The following is a 17168-nucleotide window of genomic DNA, read 5'->3' on the forward strand; positions in this document are numbered from 1 at the left end:
ATTCACGCTGTGGTCCCTCTCACAACAAAACCGAGAATTAAAATCTCAGTGTCAACAATTCTCAGCCTTCGTTTGTGAAGTCCCTTGCCTAAAACACGAGAACCCCACATCCGTACTTAATTACAGATATATGACACCAAGTTCGCAGACCATGAATGCGTGTTGACAGCGACGAAGAATACTTTCCCTCTCCTTCTCTGCATTTGGCCTGGTCTTGGGAAATGAACCAAGATGGGCCTCCAAACCCTAAATCAAGTTATCCTACCAGCTCCTTGCATGACAAAATTACAGTCTCACATTATCTGCGCAGCGAATCCAGTCTACTCTTGACATGTGCAAACAGTGACCGAGGCGGTGGTGTACATTTTGGTCATGTTTTTGCGATATATTCAACTGCCACATTACCGTCTGTTTGGATAGATATGCTGCATGCACCACAACCACCAGGCATCTACATACAAAGACTGCAAGCTATAGCACATACCGTTTCCGTCTCTCTGCCGATATATATCTCGTGGGACGATATCAAGCTTTTACCATTATCGCCTCAAGAACTTCACCGACTTACCATCCAACCCTTACTCATGCCCCACCCCCCCAATTTCATCACGCGATTTGCAAAAACCCAAGAAATCGCCAGACAAAAACCCCATTTCCTACTTAATGCTGCTTTGCATGAACGGCATTGCATAATCGGGCGAGACAGCCCCATAGAGACACTCCTGGTCCTTCTCCGTCGACCCTGGTGCGTGCTCGAGATCTGCGTGAGTAACCGGCACGAGAAGAATACGGGTGTGCTCGAGGCGATGCTCACATTTGCGCGGACTGCGCAGGAATTTGATTATGCCGGATACAGGACTGCTGTATTTTTGCTGGAATATGAGCTTTTAGCAAGAGCGAGAACGAGGGTGTACTGCCACAGCCATGCTATGAAGCAGGGGGAATGCTTCGGCCGTGCTAATGCTGAATCAAAGGGTTACTCTTTCAATTCATCCAGAAGAGTGTACGCAATGTGCAATACGGTCTTCCTGCCGAGTCTGATGTCTTTCAACTCGTTCTGGATCCGTTTGATTTGCGTATGCGCGATTGAGCTTGGGGTCAGCTTTTCGTGCATGATCAATATGCTATGCGATCAGAAGCGGAGCCAGAAGCAGGCGACCATATTTTCGCCAGATCTTGTCATGCCTGTCGGTGTGCTTCGACATGCTTGTCGGAGACAGTCGGAAATCGACATGGCATCTTTTTGGAGGAGTAGAGAAAAGGTAGTGGATGATCACATTGACGAGAGCATCGTGGAGAAGATGTTAGGGCTGTACAGAGATGTTCTGAGAAGAACGGGGGACTACATCTAGACATGGCCTCTTAATTTCAATACAACGAATCGCCTAGTCACATTCCAAATTAAAAGGTCACAACAGGAGTTCATCGGGCATGCAGATTATATTTCGATATATTGCATTCTCTCATGTAGTTAATATTGAGTTTCAGAATGCAACGCTGTAATACTCTCTTTCTTGCACATGTATCACCTCATCCAGTTATAGATAGTTAATTTCATGGGAGATAACACCTATACTGGAAGTACATACCCTCTGTAATGCTGCCGAAATTGTTCTTTCGTCTTGCTCCAAATACAGGCGTGATACGGTAAGTAAGCATTGATTAAATACGCTCGGTGAGTTCGGGGTCAGTTTACACCGAAGACGAACAGGTATACCGCTTTCGGTTGGGGGTTTAACTTTTATCTATTGTTACAACGCAAACGATTCCCTTTACTGTTTCATATGGTCAACTTCATTGCTTTTAGGCGAACCTCGGTACATAAGGGCGACACACTCATCGTCGACATCAAAAAGCGTAACAAGATAATATAATTCACCACTATAGCAGACTGTAGCATATATACAATCACGACGGAGTACTCCGCAGAGTGTGTCGGTTAACCGAAAGGAGAGTTGCCGAGATAGATGCGCACAGCTTTCACTTGAGTGTAGTTCTCAAGCGCATATTGGCCAAGCTCTCGGCCGATACCTGATTCCTTGTATCCACCGAAAGGTGTTTGGTAGTGGGTATTGTTGTACTGGTTGACCCACACAGTGCCAGCCTTGATGGCGTTGGCTACACGGATAGTTGTGTTGAGATCTTTGGTATGAATGCCTGCGGCCAAGCCGTAGGTGGTTGCGTTGGCAAGCTTAATGGCCTCTTCTTCGTCCTTGAACTTCTGTATGGTACAGACCGGGCCAAAGATTTCCTCCTGCACAATCTTCATCTCGCCTGTGACGTCGGCGAAGATGGTGGGCTTAATGTAGTAACCCGTGGTGCCTTGACGTTCACCTCCAGTGATCACTCTGGCGCCAGCCTTCTTGCCGTCCTCAATGTAGCCCATGATACGGTCGAATTGAAGCTGAGAGACTTGCGGTCCCTGGAAGGTGCCCTCGGCGAAGGGGTCGCCCACCTTGTTTTTATTTGCGCGGGCCTTGAACGCTTCCAAGAACTTCTCGTAGATTGCCTCGTGGACGAGCACGCGAGAACCGGCACAGCAACATTGCCCGTGGTTAAAGTAGATACCAAAGTTGATCCATGAAATGGCATTTTCCAGGTCTGCATCTGGGAAGACAATGTTGGGAGACTTGCCTCCAAGCTCGAGAGTCACTTTTTTCAGGTTACTCTTGGCTGCAGCCTGCAAAATCTGACGACCGACCAATGTTGAACCAGTGAAAGCAATCTTGTCAATATCCATGTGCGCAGACATGGCAGCACCAGCGACGCGTCCGAGACCAGAGATAATGTTGATCACACCAGGCGGAAAGCCTGCTTTCTTGATAAGAGTGGCAACGTACAGAGCAGACAGTGGAGTTTGTTCGGCAGTCTTGAGGACAACAGTGTTACCGGTAGCTATAGCTGGGCCGATCTTCCACGACCACATGAGCATGGGGAAATTCCATGGAATAATTTGGCCCACAACACCGATGGGCTCGTGGATAGTGTAGTTCAAGCTGTTGGGATCAGTGTCGATCGTTTGGCCAAGGATCTTGTCGCACCAACCGCCATAATAGCGAAGACAGTACGAGGCATTCTGAACATCGCCCTTGGAAAAAGGCGTGGCCTTGCCATTGTCCAAAGTATCGATACCAGCTATAATATCCTTGTGCTCTTCGAAGAGATCGGCGAGCTTTGTCAAGAGTCGTCCTCTCTCGGTGGGTATAAGTTTCTTCCACGGTCCGTCGAGGGCCTCACGGGCGGCCTTGACGGCTATGTCGACATCCTTCTCTGTAGCTTCGTGGACGCTGGTGATGACTTTCTCGTCGTGAGGGTTGACGGTCTCGAAAGTCTTGCCGTCAACTCCCTTGACGAACTCGTTGTTGATGAACCTGACCTATTAGCGAGGAGCTAAGTAAGGGAAGCTATGTAACTATTGATACATACAGTCCGAGAGGCTGCTCGTATTTGATGCCGTTAGGGAGGGTGATCTCCTGGGAGAGAGCCATGATGAAGCAATTGATTGATGGATGTAATGTGTGAGACGGAAGGGAATACACAGAGAGAGAGAGAAATGAGGAGGTGCCGGCCGTTTTATCCTCCCAGAGAGGATCTATGCGAACCTGCACAATCTGTTACGTCAAGTGGGTCTGAGATGCGGGCATCTTCCAATCAGGGCTTGACGACCCACCTAAAGCTTCCAGAAGCGGAAAGCGTGCGCAAAGACGCGGGGCTTATTCACGAACCCCGCTCCGTATCATCTCGTATGTGTATTACCGCGTAAATTACATGTGTGTATGATTGGTCTGGAGCATTTCCATGCACAGAGCGGTGCGGGGTACAACTACGAGTACGTGCATAATATCTGCTTGGCGTCTAGACCTACATAGATTCTGATTAAAATACCTAGCAAAATATGCTTTACAAGTTAAACTTACAAGCTCGACATCTATTTTCGATCAAGTTATCAATTAATCTTTTGCAAGGCATTTATAGTGTCTGTCCAGAGTCTTTTATTCCCATCAGGCAAGCAAGCATTTTGGGATGAAGAATGCAAGAAGGCCCACATAAGATTAAGAGCTGACATTTACCAGGTGTACAAGAATAGGTCTATCAGCAACGAGATAGCTGAGGAGGACCACCAGGTTAATGTTTTGCAACGAGCGCAAGCACTTCATCTTATTAACGCATTTGAACTTGAAGTGACTTTATATTTCAAGTGTCAATGGCGGTCTCCAACCTAGGTACCTTGAATATGCTAGTATATTGCATTGCAACTTAATTCACAAGATTCTCCAGATTTCAGCTGGAGAATTCAGCAGGGACATAAAGTAAACTAATTCTGAGCGATATAGGATCGCAACTTGCATTTATGTGAGCATCGAATGTCATTCTTGTAAATGAAGCTATCTAGGTATCGTTCGGTACTTTCGATGTATTTTGCGGTTGGAATAAATCCCTCATCCTCGGAACAATTCTCTTCGACAAACGCACTTGCGTGTATTTGTAAACTTCTTTAAAAGTTTCCTCTAAGTTTGCCTCTGGCCAAATCCATCCGGGCTGCAATGTAGAAACAAGTGCCTGTACCAAGCATACTCCCGGCGAACACCTGCAACTTCCAATAACTGCCCGATGCTGCTGATATTAAAGCCCCTCCAATGGGGCTACCTGTCAATGCTGCTACTGACATGAAAGTATACATTGTTTCTGAACGAATGCCAATCTCACAGACGTCAGAAATCTGAGCCACAAGCCCAGGACTCATAGCAGTATACGTGCCGGAGCTAAATCCGAAACATGCAGCAAATGCAATAGCAGTGGCATTTGACTGGCAAGGAAGCCCAGGAAGTATACGACCGATGGCACTACAATAAAAGGAAGAGCAGCAGGTTAACTTATTTTCGTATTATCTGCCTTATTGTTTTTTTTCTTCCCCCCCCCCCCCCTTCAAGAATTGTAATCGCAGAAATTTCCACAATTAGGGGTAGGAAGTGCAATTAACTTACCTGGCTCCGTTGAAGATCGAAACTAGGTAGCCTGCAACTCTGGAAGAGGTACCCACATGTTCCCCATATGTCACCAAGAAGGTGATGGGAGTGAAATTAACCTTCTTGGACGGCGAGAAAACGGATACATATGCTAACCAAATAAGGTAGCTCCTCGGCTCAGGCCTAATTGGTGCCTTACTCAGGGGCGCACTCAAGACAGACGAAACTTAGCAATAGAACCAAAAGAATCAATCGGAACATGCCCACAAAACCGCAAAGAACAATATTTACAATCGCAGCTAGTATGTCCTAGGTAAAGCATAATAAACTATAGTAAGCACTTAGATCAGCGAATGCTGGACCGTGCGCTGTCAACAGCAGCCAGCTCAGCCGCGCCGATCCACTCGCTGAGAGAGAGAGAGAGAGGGAAAAACAAAAAAAAAAGGCTCAGCAACTACGCACTACATACACACTACGTAGTATCAACTGATGCCTTTCCAAGCAGATCTGCGATGGTCTGCGGTGGGCCTCGCCCTCAACGCGGTTGCGGTGCGGGCCGATGAGCTACCACTGGCTAAACATGGGCCAGAAGCAACTCTAAACAACTCAACCGAAGTCACCTTTGACCCCCTCGGTGTTGCGGCGGTGCTACACAATCCGCGCGCCAGTCTGAGTGCCGCCAGGTTATACACGCAGTATGATCGTCGCTTCTTCATATGGCCGCATACAATGATGATGGGGGCGACCCTGATCCCCGTGAAAGTGCTGGTTGAGCATTTGACTGCAACGTTCCAGTCCATCCATCCTGCCATTACCTTGTGCACCCAGGACACTCAGAACTTGCCCGTGGTGTCCAATATGGTCTTTAAGGAATTCCCACTTGATTTTGGGAACATGTGGCTGGGCGACGTGATTGCGTTCAAGTCCTCCTCAAAGCCCGCCAATGACTTCATGATTGTTTGCATGGACAGCGATGACGACGACAACAGACGACAAAGCCCCGATGGTCCCTCCAAAATGACACAGTGGCTAGGCTGCTCCGCGCTCAATCTCATCTCCCTCATCAACGGCCTCATCATCGTCGCTGGCATTGTGCTTGGTCTCCTCAGCGCCGATCTCTGGGCACTCACACTCTTCTTTTTCTACGGCACACACTGGCTGGCCGGTCTTGCCGTATCAATGACCTCGCTCGTCACGCCACAGAAAATCAATATCAAAAAGGACCCGACCCCGCGCTTCGCCATCTACCAACGACCCGCCGGGGGCACCGTGGTCTTCAAGGGCCGCCAGGACACCATGGAAGCCTGGGCGCGAAGTACCTGGGAATTCAACCGATCTCTTAAAAACAGTATTTTGCATTGGTTCTGGACCATCACCGGCACTTTGTCCGCCATCTGCTCCGTTGCATGCATGGTCAACATGCTCGGATACATGCAATTGGCGTTTTTGGGACTATTAGTCTACGCCTCTCTGGCCGAAATTGTTGCGACCCGTATCACGCGGATTCTGCAGGGGGAGGCCGAGGCATTGGATCGGAAGTTTTTGGTGGAAAATAACCCATTCCGCACTACAGGCGTGATTCGAGCGACTGTTGAAGTGGACAAGAAGTTCCGATTGAGTGCGTTGGACTGGGTTGGGCTAAAGCGCATGCCGTCCGATCAGATATTTAGGGATATGCAAGATCTATTAGCGCGTATTAATGAATTCCAGGCGGAGGTTGAGGCGGGGAGGGAGGTAGTGCCAGATCGGGGTCCTCGGTGGCATGAGAAAGTCAATGAGGCGTTTGGAAGGTTCGCGGAAAATAGGACTGAGGATCCGGTGCTGGTAGCCCGGATACAGGAGGAGGCGAAGAATGCTTTGGAGAAGTGGTGGCGGAACAGAGAAGACGCTTCGTTGAGGACTGACGAGATTAAACCTCCTTTGGTTTGACCGGACTACGCTTGGTTACGAATGAATGAATGATGAATGATTAGAGTTGCATATGTTTGGCTTGGATTTACTTACATTTCTTCATGTTTGTTTTGGATACTTGTGACTTCTGCAACTTTAATGTATACGCCCCCAGAGATGGAGATAGAAGATATCCATCCCATAAAAGCCATTAACTTCTTATTCATTGAGTGGTAATATCAAAATCGTAAAGCAATTGCATTACGGCACAATCAACTTATGACATGGTCAACGAATGGAAACAATGGTGGGAATGAACTGGACGCAAAATAATGTACACCGACAAGCATCTTCAAGCACAGAGAGAGCCGTATGCATTTTAGCCACCGAGAGTTTAAACATATACAAGAATAGCCCCAATTTCGTACTGAATACCAGAAAACTCTATGGGTTCAAGTGAAAGAAAAAATAGCTAGGTAAAATTTACAAAGCCAAAAGTGCGGTAGCAACTAGGACACCGAGACCTGAAATAGTGGCAGCGCGATGTGAGACAGCAGCGCCAGTGGTTGTGGAAGCAGAAGCAGAGCTGCCGATAGAGCTGCTGCTAGAGCTGGCAGTGTCAGGAAGGGCGGAAGATGATGAAGATGACACGGTAGTGGTAGTACTGTTGCCGCCGGGCTTGTTAACGGTCCCATTGGCGAGAACATTCAGCATGATACCACTGATAATGTTGCCCGAAGGGTCGTAGATGGTCTGAGTTAGGTTAGTCGAGGAGACAGAAACCAATGAACCAACGGAAACATTTGTTGTATAACCGTCGTTGATCATCTTGTCGATTCCAGCGATGCGAGTTGGGATATCCCAATCCTTGGTAACATTGGAAGTAATAAAGTCAGGGTCACAGACGGGAGCTTCGATTGAGTTCTGGGTAGCGTTTGACGCAACAATAGCACTGAAATCAAGCTTGTCGTACGCTGCCTTTAGATTTATAAAATCGGTAAGAAGAGTAATAGTTCCGTTGTCGTTGATCTGGACGAGCCCGTAATCATTCGCTTCCTGAGTCCATTCGTAGATGAGAGCACCGGAAATGGCATCGGTCATGTTGGTTGAGTAGATTGATTCAATCTCGCTGAATGTTCGTGGCTTGACGGCATTGCAGCCAGTCTCCGAGAAGAAGACGGGGATAGAAACGTTTTTGAAGTCATCGGTAAGTACGTTGTAGCCACTGGATTCGTAGGTTGCGTCACCGCACCACGAGTACGAGTTGAGACCGAAGAAGGCAGAGCGAGAGTCAGTTGCGTTGGTGAGGTTGCATGACAAGTAATAAGCAGTGTCAACCAGCATTGGGCGAACATCAGCAGCGGAGTAACCGACAGGGATCGTACGGTTGGAGTTCTTGGCGATGTAGTCATTCATGTCACGTTGAACAGCCTGTTTCCTTGGTTAGCCGCAAGAATTATGCTGTGTTTTGGTGAAACATACTCGAATGTAGTTTGGAACATCTTCAGTACTATCCTGGTTGATCACTTCGTTGCCAGAGAAGAAACCAGCGACGTTGGGGAAGTTCTTGAACGACTCGATGATGCCGAAAACTTGCTGCATGTAGATATCATTGTACGATTCCCATGGAGCGGCGCGGTTGAGAGAGCCATTCTCGAGGGGGGAGTTGACGTCCAGAACCAAGTAGATGCCGGCGGCATTGAAGATGGAAACGCATTCGTCGTGATTAGCCGAAGGAGCCAAGTTGTATACACGGATACTGTTGATCTGGGATCCGAGTCAGTAGCAGGCAAGTTTGAGTGACGCGCAGACAAGACATACACCGAGGTATTGCATGATGGCGGCATCACGCAAGCACGACGCTGGGTCGCTGAGGGGATCGCTGGTGCCTTTGAAGCCAGAAGAACCGCCAGGTTGGTAGCTTTTGGCGGTGGTTAGCGCATGGGATGTGATGCACAAGCAAAATACTGGCACTTACTCGACACCGATCATCTGGAAGCGCTCTCCCGTGACGCTGTCGACGAAGTCCTTCCCCTCGACAACGAGCGGGTTGACTGCGGCGGCGGTCGAAGCCAGGCCACACACGGCGGCGAAGAGTTTTGCGTAAGACTGCGCGGTAATTGAGCAAGCACTGTTAGTTTCTTTTTTTGACAGGAACAGAATCTGCCATTCAAAGTCAGTGGGTACGCACTGCAATCATTGTGATCTATGGAATGAGATATGTGTAGTATAGCGCGAAAGAGTGGCAGCGAGAGCAGAGCAAAGTCTGAGTCGCAGAGAGCGACAGCGAAGAGAGAAAAGAACGAACGAGCGAGCGACTGCCAAAAATAAGAAGAAGGAAAAACAAAAAACGACACGGAGAAGGAGCGACGGAGGATGGACGATGCAAAGTGAAACAAGCAGGAGAGGCTCCTTCCTTTAATCCTTGCTCGTGCGGCTTGTGCGGGCCAAGCTAATCCCAGCTGGGGCTAGTGCGACGAACTATACTCCCGTGTTTCGCAGCGGGTGGGGCGAGGTGCATTCCTGATCCTTTTTCCAACGTCCCGCGAAATTGGGGCATGCTCAATAGCATCATCGCCATGCAAGTTACGTGGAAAGACGAAAAACATGTCTACCCCATGATTGGCTGCGAGATGCGAGATAGCCCATTTGATATGTTCCACCCTGTCTGGCCAATCACGGTGTCACTGTCGGCGGGATAAGGGCTAGCCAACTACGACGATCCGTGGAGGGAGGGATGTAACACTATTCATTCCAATCGTTCGCTGTCCATGCCCGGAACGTGAGATGGACGTCCTGTCTACGAATACATGGTATTTGCTATTCCGACGGCTGGACGTGGACGGAACTTGGCTGTCCATTCGCCTTGCATGAATGACTCCTTGATACGCATTTGCTGAGATCTGCGAAGAACCAGACAAGGGTGGATTTGGTGTACTCTATGAGACAGTATCGCTTACATGCCGATTGGAGACTAAGGAAAGAATAAATGCAATATGGATTCTCCCTACCGGCGCTTTCGAGTGCTAATGGCTACTGCTGGCTCGAAAGCATCGTCATCGTCGTCATCGTCAACATCACTTAATTCCGTGAAGCCTGCTCTGGCTGTACGGGCAGCGTTACGCCGTGCTACACCGGTCGAACTGGCCTGCGATGCGAAGTTGAGGGTTGTCTGCTGTGTAGATCTTGCTCCGCCGCGGCCGCCGCGTCGGGTCGATGATGCTGCTGCTGTCACCGACGATGGCGCTGGAGACGCATCTTTCTTTGTGCGGCTTCGCGATCCCGTCGTCACGCTTGCTACTGCCGGTTGTCGTGTACTACGCGATGGTTTGTTGGTGCGCTGTTGCTGGACGAAGAGTGCTTGGGAGTCATCGTTGTCTGATTCGATTGCTTCGTGTTCTTCCATGGAGTCATTGGCCATAATGACGTCTTCATCTTCATCTTCATCTTCGTCATCTATGACAGCTTTTTTGCCCCTGCCCCCTCGCGAGGTAGCAGGTTTCTTGGCGCTAGTAGTACTCGTAGCAGATTTGCGAGTAGTGCTGCTGGCTGCACCACGTCTGCCTCGTCCTCTGCCTCGACTTGACGCTGTGCCCCTTTCGGTGCCATCCTCCGCAAGATCCTCTTCATGTGGATCGCCGCCCTCATTATCCGAATGTATCAACGCCCCAGGTTGATCCTCCCACAGCCCATCAAATTCTGAATCCCAGCCGTCCGGTTTGGGTTTAAATCGCTTTTGTCCTCGAGTCCTTCTTACCGTGCCTTTGGAAAACAACTCTTCCATTTGTCCACGATACTTCTCCATAGCATTTCGTAACGATTGATGTACCTCATCCTCGTCTTCGAGGTCTGCGTCACGCTCCAGTGCCATGAGGTGCTTGATTTGGCTGTCGAGCGACTCATTCACAAACATTTCCATGGCATGCTTGTCGTCTTTGTCAACAAACTGAGACACGGCATCACCGAAGAGGTTCTGAGGAAGTATGGTAAGCGATTGCGCGGTCAACAATTCGCGAACTAGTTGCTCAACTTTGACCGTGTCCAGGGACGATAAGTGTGACATGGCTGTCTCGGTGGCTAGATTATCAGCTTTGCGGGTCGTAGTGGCTTTCTTCTTTCGGTGGAACTGTACAACATCATTTACGTTCGCTACCTTGCCTACAAAACGATTGGAGAATCGCTGTGGGTTTTCGCAATCAAAACTGCCACCTTCTGGTGTCGACGTTTCCACTCGAAGACGAACAAGAGGAAGGGGAATATTCGGTTCGTCGTCGTCCCCAATATCATCCCGATGTGCTTCCAGCCATTGTGCTTTCGCGTCCTCAATTAGGTCTTCGACATAGGACATCAGCAAGCGGGTGACTTCAGTTCGATTGTTCTCTTTTCGCGCCAACTTCTTCGCGTTTTTGTCTTCGGATAACACGAGTTCTTTCATGATGAACGGGCGTACTGTTTTCAAGGGTATTGGTTCACTCTCAAACTCCCGCCCAGTGATGGATAGAATCGCCACTTGCTTGGTGACAGCTTCGCCTGGTGCTAACGATGTAGCCACTGACGATCCAGGTTGCATGACATGGAATTTCGTCTCGGGATTCTGTCTGGGGTCAATCATGCATTCGTGTTCGTGACCCCAAATGACTAGGTCGAGGAACTCAGGTAAGAAATTCTCAGGTAGGTATCCCGTCTCTGTATGTGCATGGTGGTTCTGATGGACACAGATCAGATTGAACCAGTCCTCTTTCTGAACGGAAGGTTGAAAAAATTTGACTTTGCCATCACGGAAAGTACGGAAAAGTCGTTCATCTCGTACATTGCTCAGGCCATACAGAGCGAGTTTTGTGCGGCCCTTTTGAAGCAGTACCGGCTTGACCTGAATATTATCTGACTCTGGCGTTCGCCCATAATAATTTAACAGGCCTGAAACCTGTAGAATATCCAGTGCCGCCAGATGGCCCTCGCCAGATGGATCATCGTGATTCCCATGAATGGAGAAAACAGGAATTGCAATGTTAATATCAAGATCTTCATAGTTCACATGGTTAAAAGCCCCTTGAAAGTTCTCACTAGCATCACTAAGCAGCTCCAGTTCGCAAGGTTTGTCGCCTAGGCAGTTCATGCGCAATGAGCGCATGACCTGATACATGGACTTTCTCGATGGTTTATTTTCATGGAAGAGGTCCCCGGCGAGAAGAACCATGTCAACATCGCGCACTTTGGCAAGACACATAATTTCATGGAAGCTCTTCCAGCTGTCATCGCCGCGGACAGGGTCGCGCTCATTGTAACCGACATGGTTATCTGTTGCGACTAAGATGCGAATCGTGTCGGCGTCTGTAGCTACTTAGAATACGACGTCCTTATATTCCTTCAAGTAGCCACATGATAACTTACCTCCTAGGGGCGGCATGTCTTGAAAATAGCTCTTCTTATCGAGAATCTGGTAGAGAAATAGCGAGATGTTGGCCCCCTAAGCTGACGTGGAGGCGGGTGTTGCCTAGAGAGAGCGCTCCTTCCTGAAATCGCTGTTGATACCAGCGACCATATGGAAATCTGGTCCTGGGAAAATGTACTATGCACCATAAATTTGTCAACGTATGTATTTGTTCTTTTCTCTCCCCGTTCTCTTCTCGCGTGTGATCTTCACGTTGTGCTTGCTGTCCTCGACTGTTTTGCAAGGTCTGGTGCAGAACGGCGCTAACCGTTTTGGCAATTGGGACGCTAGTACGGATATGGAATAGCAAATTAATTGAAGAAGTTGACCCTCAGAGCATAAACTAAGGTTATATTCAAACCATCCATGTCCCATCGCCATTCCCCTGGTGGTCCACAAACGAAAGACCCATGTTCTCCAACAATGCGTCGACTCAGACAGGAGTTTCCAATTTTATCCAATCCAGCCACCCAAAACTGAATGAAGCACTGCAGTCGATTAACCATGAATACCCATTGATGCCACCGGTTGCAGAGCATGCGGCATGTTCTCTTTCCAACAACGTCTGCGACGCTGGATCAAGGCAGCAAGGTGGGAGGCATGGGGCGACGGAGCAAGTAGGCTGGAATTTGAGTTGAATGCAGCGAGGATGGAGAACATTCCTCAGCATCAGAACTAGCGTGGCGAATTCTAGCATTCTCTAGCAAGCGTGATGAACCTTTTATCACGGTTAAAATAATTGGTATAGTTATAGATCAGCGTATGTAATGACACACTGATTAACCATGTAACTTAGTAGGGCTAGGTGAGGGCTACTTCCAGAGAACAGAAAACATAGTCTAGATGCTCTTATTATACCCATAAATTTTATTTTAGTGATTGTTAGTTATATTCTTGCTTATTTAATATGTCAGATTAATATATAACTATACATATATAATGTGCGTCTACATACCTGGGTAGGTACGATATGGGTCAATACTGATTTCCTCATTGATCCAAATTATGCAAGCTTATAACATTAGTAACTGCGCAGTTGGATTTTGTCCATCCAAGCAAAAACCGCGCGGCCAGAACGTCCGACAACACCCGTGGTTAGTCAGCGAGGGCTAACCTCACCTCATCTTCTTCCCTCATCACCGTTTTTCACCCGACCGCTATTGCTCCCTCTTTCCAAACCCCCCCTCGCCCCTCAGGTATCGCCGAAGCCAAACAAACGCCTTCCATTCCCTCGCGCATCGCTCTCTAGCCATCGACTGATCCAGCGCTTTTCTGGTCAGTCGCACTTCCGTTGCTCAACCTTTACACCAAACCGTTTATGCTTCCAGAGCCCACTGCCGTCTCGCAATCTCCTTTCACCAACGCCAGCCCCGCCGCTTCTACAACCTCTTCCCAGCATGGCAATGACCATCGTTGTGATGAACCGGTCCTCGACATTCTTCCCCGCGAAGATGTCGGAGACCGGCACTTCAACGACGCGTCGAGCGATTTGCCGCCTTCCGCGCCAGCAGGAGGGGGAGTGCATGGTAGGATCCAAGAGCCGCTGCTGCGACGACTGAGCAACGATGCAGTTCTTGCATCATCGCCATTATCGACTCACTATGAGCCTCACAGCGATGATTTAGAGGAAGATGTCCCGCAGTCTTCTCCGGCGCAAAATGAGTCAAAGTCAAAGGTTTATGTCTTGCGAGCCAACCCACGCCAATCCCTCGCAGATCTCCCCAACGGTGCGCTCGCATCTCTGGAATTAATTGAGAGTTAAATTCTGTAACTAATAAGTGCTCTCAGAGGTTCTTACCCACATTCTCTCCCACTTACCACCGGCTGCCTTGACAGCCATAACACTCGTGTCCCGTCGATTCCATACGCTAGTCACAACCCCGCATGCCTGGAGAATTGCGTTCGCGCGCTATTTCCCGGGCCCCAGCAGCATTGAGGAAGATATTTCTTCTGATGGTTGGGTGTCGGACAGGCGCTCGTTCACTAGATTGACAGCTTTAGCCTCCTGGCGCAGTGAATATATTCTTCGAACACGACTTTTGCGCTCTCTCGCTAGGGGAAAACCGGCAACTCCGTCCTCCCCTGGCAGGCATAATGCTCGTGCTGGTGGTATCCAAGCTGGATCGGCTCTTGCGACTTATACGTCCCAGCTTCTTTACCCTGTTAGTCATATTGATGCATTGTTCACTCCTAACAATGGCAAAAAAACTCCTCTTCTCATTCACGGAGCGGCAGAGCAAGGTGTTGCTTCAATGAGCGACCCTTCTGCCGCTAAGACGGGCCCTTGGGGTCTCACTGCCCGTCGACTTTTCCAGCACTTTGCAGATCTGTATACTGGTGAAGCTGAGTATGGCTTGGGATCCGGTGACATGATTGGACTCCCGAATTCTATGGACGTAAGTCAGCCTTATGGCATGATATACGGTGAAGGATGCCCCCAAGGCCGGAGCTACTTCCTCTCATCTGGCGAACAACGAGGTCGCTTCCTCAGTTATTCCGAGCTCGACTCAGAACCCGCAGCAGGTATTCCTGCTCTCAACATGATTACGACTGGCGTTAGTTCGGTATGGATTGCCAAATCCCCCAATGTTTTGAAGATGACAAACAGCATGATCGGTATTCTGTCTGGCTCGTCATCAGGTATTTTGACAGCATACTCTCTTGGAACAAGTCCCGTACATGACCGCCGCTTTGACCGTGGCCAAGTCACCGCCAAATGGGTACTTAGTCCGGGTGTGCCCATTATTTCCATCGTCGTAGATGAGAATTTTTCGGCAAGTCGATATTCTACTCGCCGTATTTGGGCTACTGTCTTGAACGCCTTAGGCGAGGTTTATTATTTAACCGAGCTTCCAACTGTTCCTGAAGTTCCTCCCAAAGCTTCGCCTGAACAACTTGAAAGACTGGCTTGGAAGGCCGGTCGTAGTGTTCGCTGGGAACTTGTTGAGGCCACCCACCGTGTTGCTAGACCGGATCCGTTCAACAGAGAGTTGGTTGATGGCAGTTATAGTCCACGCTCCTCTACTGATTCCATGGGCCTAAATGATAGCCAGATTGCAGCGGAAACTAAAGAGATTGAGAAGTTTCTTGCGTTTAAACCCAGGCATTTCCGCAAAGTTTGTGAAGGTTGGGACATGCGAAGACAGCTCAAAGTCGATTTTGCTGGTGACGATTTGAATGGAGCCGGTGAAAATATTTTCATCGTCAATTGCGGGTTTGACCAAAACCAGCGTGCTTCAATCCGCCGCTACGTCCGTCAGAGGACGCCAGTTGAGGATGTGATGGCCATTCTTGAAACCCCTTCAAAACTCTCGAGCTCGAAGCCTCCAGCTTCCTTGTTTGGTGGACCAAGCACGCCCCAGATACCTAGATCTGCTAGTCTGCCTCGGTCTAGAGCTTCAAGTCATGTTAAATATGGCATCCCAAGTACTGCCAATACCGAGTGGAAAGCAACCGATTTTGTCTTTGGTGGTTCTAAATCACTTCAGTTGACCGCAACTGCGGTTGATATGTCCACCCTAGCACTTCTCACCGTGGCCGAGGATCCTCTCCTTGGGATGTCAAGTTCCTCCGCCATGTCGTCTCCCCTTTCTTCACCGTTGCCACATATGGATACCTCGCTTTCTGAATCTGGAGTGCCTGGGCAACGATCCCGTCTCTTCGCTGTAGGTACCGACACTGGTTCCATTTATGTTTGGAACATGAGGGCACCAACAAGCCGTACTTCTGGATTGGTGAATACGGTCTCTCCAATCCGAATAATTCATACAGAATCGCCTCAAATTTCATGTCTTGCGTTGACATCTTTGTATCTGGTGCATGGTGGAAATGACGGGTTAGTTGAAGCTTGGGACCCGTTGGCCTCAACAACTCGGCCAATCCGTACATTACACTCTAGATTCTCGTCTCGTGCCCGTCGTCGTCTCATCCAGGCAGAAGCATCTATTCTAGGAGTTGGAAATAATTATTTTGCCGCAGGTGCAATCTGTCTGGATCCAGATCCCACCGTACTACGAGGTGTTGTGTCTCTTGGGACACATGTTCGGTACTGGTCGTACAGCTCGTCTGCTGCCGACGAGTACAAGACCAACAAACGTCGTCTGCGGCGATCTCATCGAGGCAGTAATGCGTCTGCGGATGGTCAGCGCTTCAGCAGCACTGGTCGGAATGCTCTGAAAGATTTCATTGAAGATGAGCACGAGGAAATGAAACGACAGTTTGTCGAGGATCAGAGGCAAAGGGAGCACTTCAGTCACCGATTTGGAACAGACTTGCTTGGGCCCGACGCGACCGAAGAGGAACTCCTTGCTTATGCTCAGCTGCTGAGCACAGAGAGCTGGAACAGCGACGCAACTAAACGTAAAGACAGTGGAACTAGTACTATGGCCAGCAGTGTTTCTAGTGATACAATTGCGGCTCAAAATAGCTCTTTCCCGCCGCGCGAGTTTTCGTCATCATCTTCACCGGCTCTCGAGACTGTCGAAGAAGAGCTTGCTCCTGACATTGCGGAAGCCATACGCTTAAGCTTACTTGACGAGACCCCGAGCTGGTCCGACAAGCAAACTGCAAGCAGTTCAATTCCAATTAAGTATGGCAAGGGAGCAAAGTTCGACCGCAGTCGACCAGCCAGTTCCCCGCCGGAGCCCGAGAGCAGCAATCAACAGGAAATGGATGATTTGGAGTTTGCCATCCAGTTGAGTCTCGCCGAGGAGCAGAGTCGTGAGCAGGCTAGTGTCCAGCAGGACGAGGAATTTCCGGCATTGCTGTCCATGACATATGGCAATTCCAGTTTTGAGAGGAACAAGGGAAAAGGAAGGGCGTAGTAGTTCGGTTTTTACTTTTGAGTTTTTACTGGCTGTTTATTCTTTTTACCTGGTTGC

The 17168-nt window shown here is 49.1% G+C and overlaps 6 protein-coding genes across 6 annotated transcripts; 3 read left to right on the plus strand and 3 right to left on the minus strand.

The window, feature by feature from the left end:
* Positions 1-584: 584 nt before the first annotated feature.
* Positions 585-1352, plus strand: UA08_05222 (hypothetical protein; the record flags this gene model as incomplete). Its single annotated transcript, XM_020267520.1, has 1 exon — positions 585-1352. The coding sequence occupies one exon, from the start codon at positions 585-587 to the stop codon at positions 1350-1352; it is 768 nt and encodes a 255-aa protein (XP_020119415.1).
* Positions 1353-1939: 587 nt separating this feature from the next.
* UA08_05223 (Aldehyde dehydrogenase) lies at positions 1940-3488 on the minus strand (the record flags this gene model as incomplete). The annotated part of the gene is made up of 2 exons (XM_020267521.1): positions 1940-3371; positions 3427-3488. 2 exons carry the CDS (start codon positions 3486-3488, stop codon positions 1940-1942), a joined length of 1494 nt encoding a protein of 497 aa, XP_020119412.1.
* A 1738-nt stretch (positions 3489-5226) lies between these two features.
* UA08_05224 (hypothetical protein) lies at positions 5227-6896 on the plus strand (the record flags this gene model as incomplete). The annotated part of the gene is made up of 2 exons (XM_020267522.1): positions 5227-5269; positions 5473-6896. The coding sequence occupies 2 exons, from the start codon at positions 5227-5229 to the stop codon at positions 6894-6896; spliced, it is 1467 nt and encodes a 488-aa protein (XP_020119413.1).
* Positions 6897-7340: 444 nt separating this feature from the next.
* On the minus strand, positions 7341-9057 carry UA08_05225 (1,3-beta-glucanosyltransferase gel2; the record flags this gene model as incomplete). Its single annotated transcript, XM_020267523.1, has 5 exons — positions 7341-8288; positions 8340-8624; positions 8679-8778; positions 8836-8966; positions 9049-9057. The coding sequence occupies 5 exons, from the start codon at positions 9055-9057 to the stop codon at positions 7341-7343; spliced, it is 1473 nt and encodes a 490-aa protein (XP_020119476.1).
* An 807-nt stretch (positions 9058-9864) lies between these two features.
* On the minus strand, positions 9865-12264 carry UA08_05226 (Double-strand break repair protein mus-23; the record flags this gene model as incomplete). The annotated part of the gene is made up of 2 exons (XM_020267525.1): positions 9865-12188; positions 12249-12264. The coding sequence occupies 2 exons, from the start codon at positions 12262-12264 to the stop codon at positions 9865-9867; spliced, it is 2340 nt and encodes a 779-aa protein (XP_020119642.1).
* A 1342-nt stretch (positions 12265-13606) lies between these two features.
* UA08_05227 (hypothetical protein) lies at positions 13607-17111 on the plus strand (the record flags this gene model as incomplete). Its single annotated transcript, XM_020267526.1, has 2 exons — positions 13607-14015; positions 14077-17111. The coding sequence occupies 2 exons, from the start codon at positions 13607-13609 to the stop codon at positions 17109-17111; spliced, it is 3444 nt and encodes a 1147-aa protein (XP_020119698.1).
* Positions 17112-17168: the final 57 nt, after the last annotated feature.

The sequence above is a fragment of the Talaromyces atroroseus genome, assembly GCF_001907595.1.
Source record: "Talaromyces atroroseus strain IBT 11181 chromosome Unknown scaffold_6, whole genome shotgun sequence".
NCBI classification, from domain to species: domain Eukaryota; kingdom Fungi; phylum Ascomycota; class Eurotiomycetes; order Eurotiales; family Trichocomaceae; genus Talaromyces; species Talaromyces atroroseus.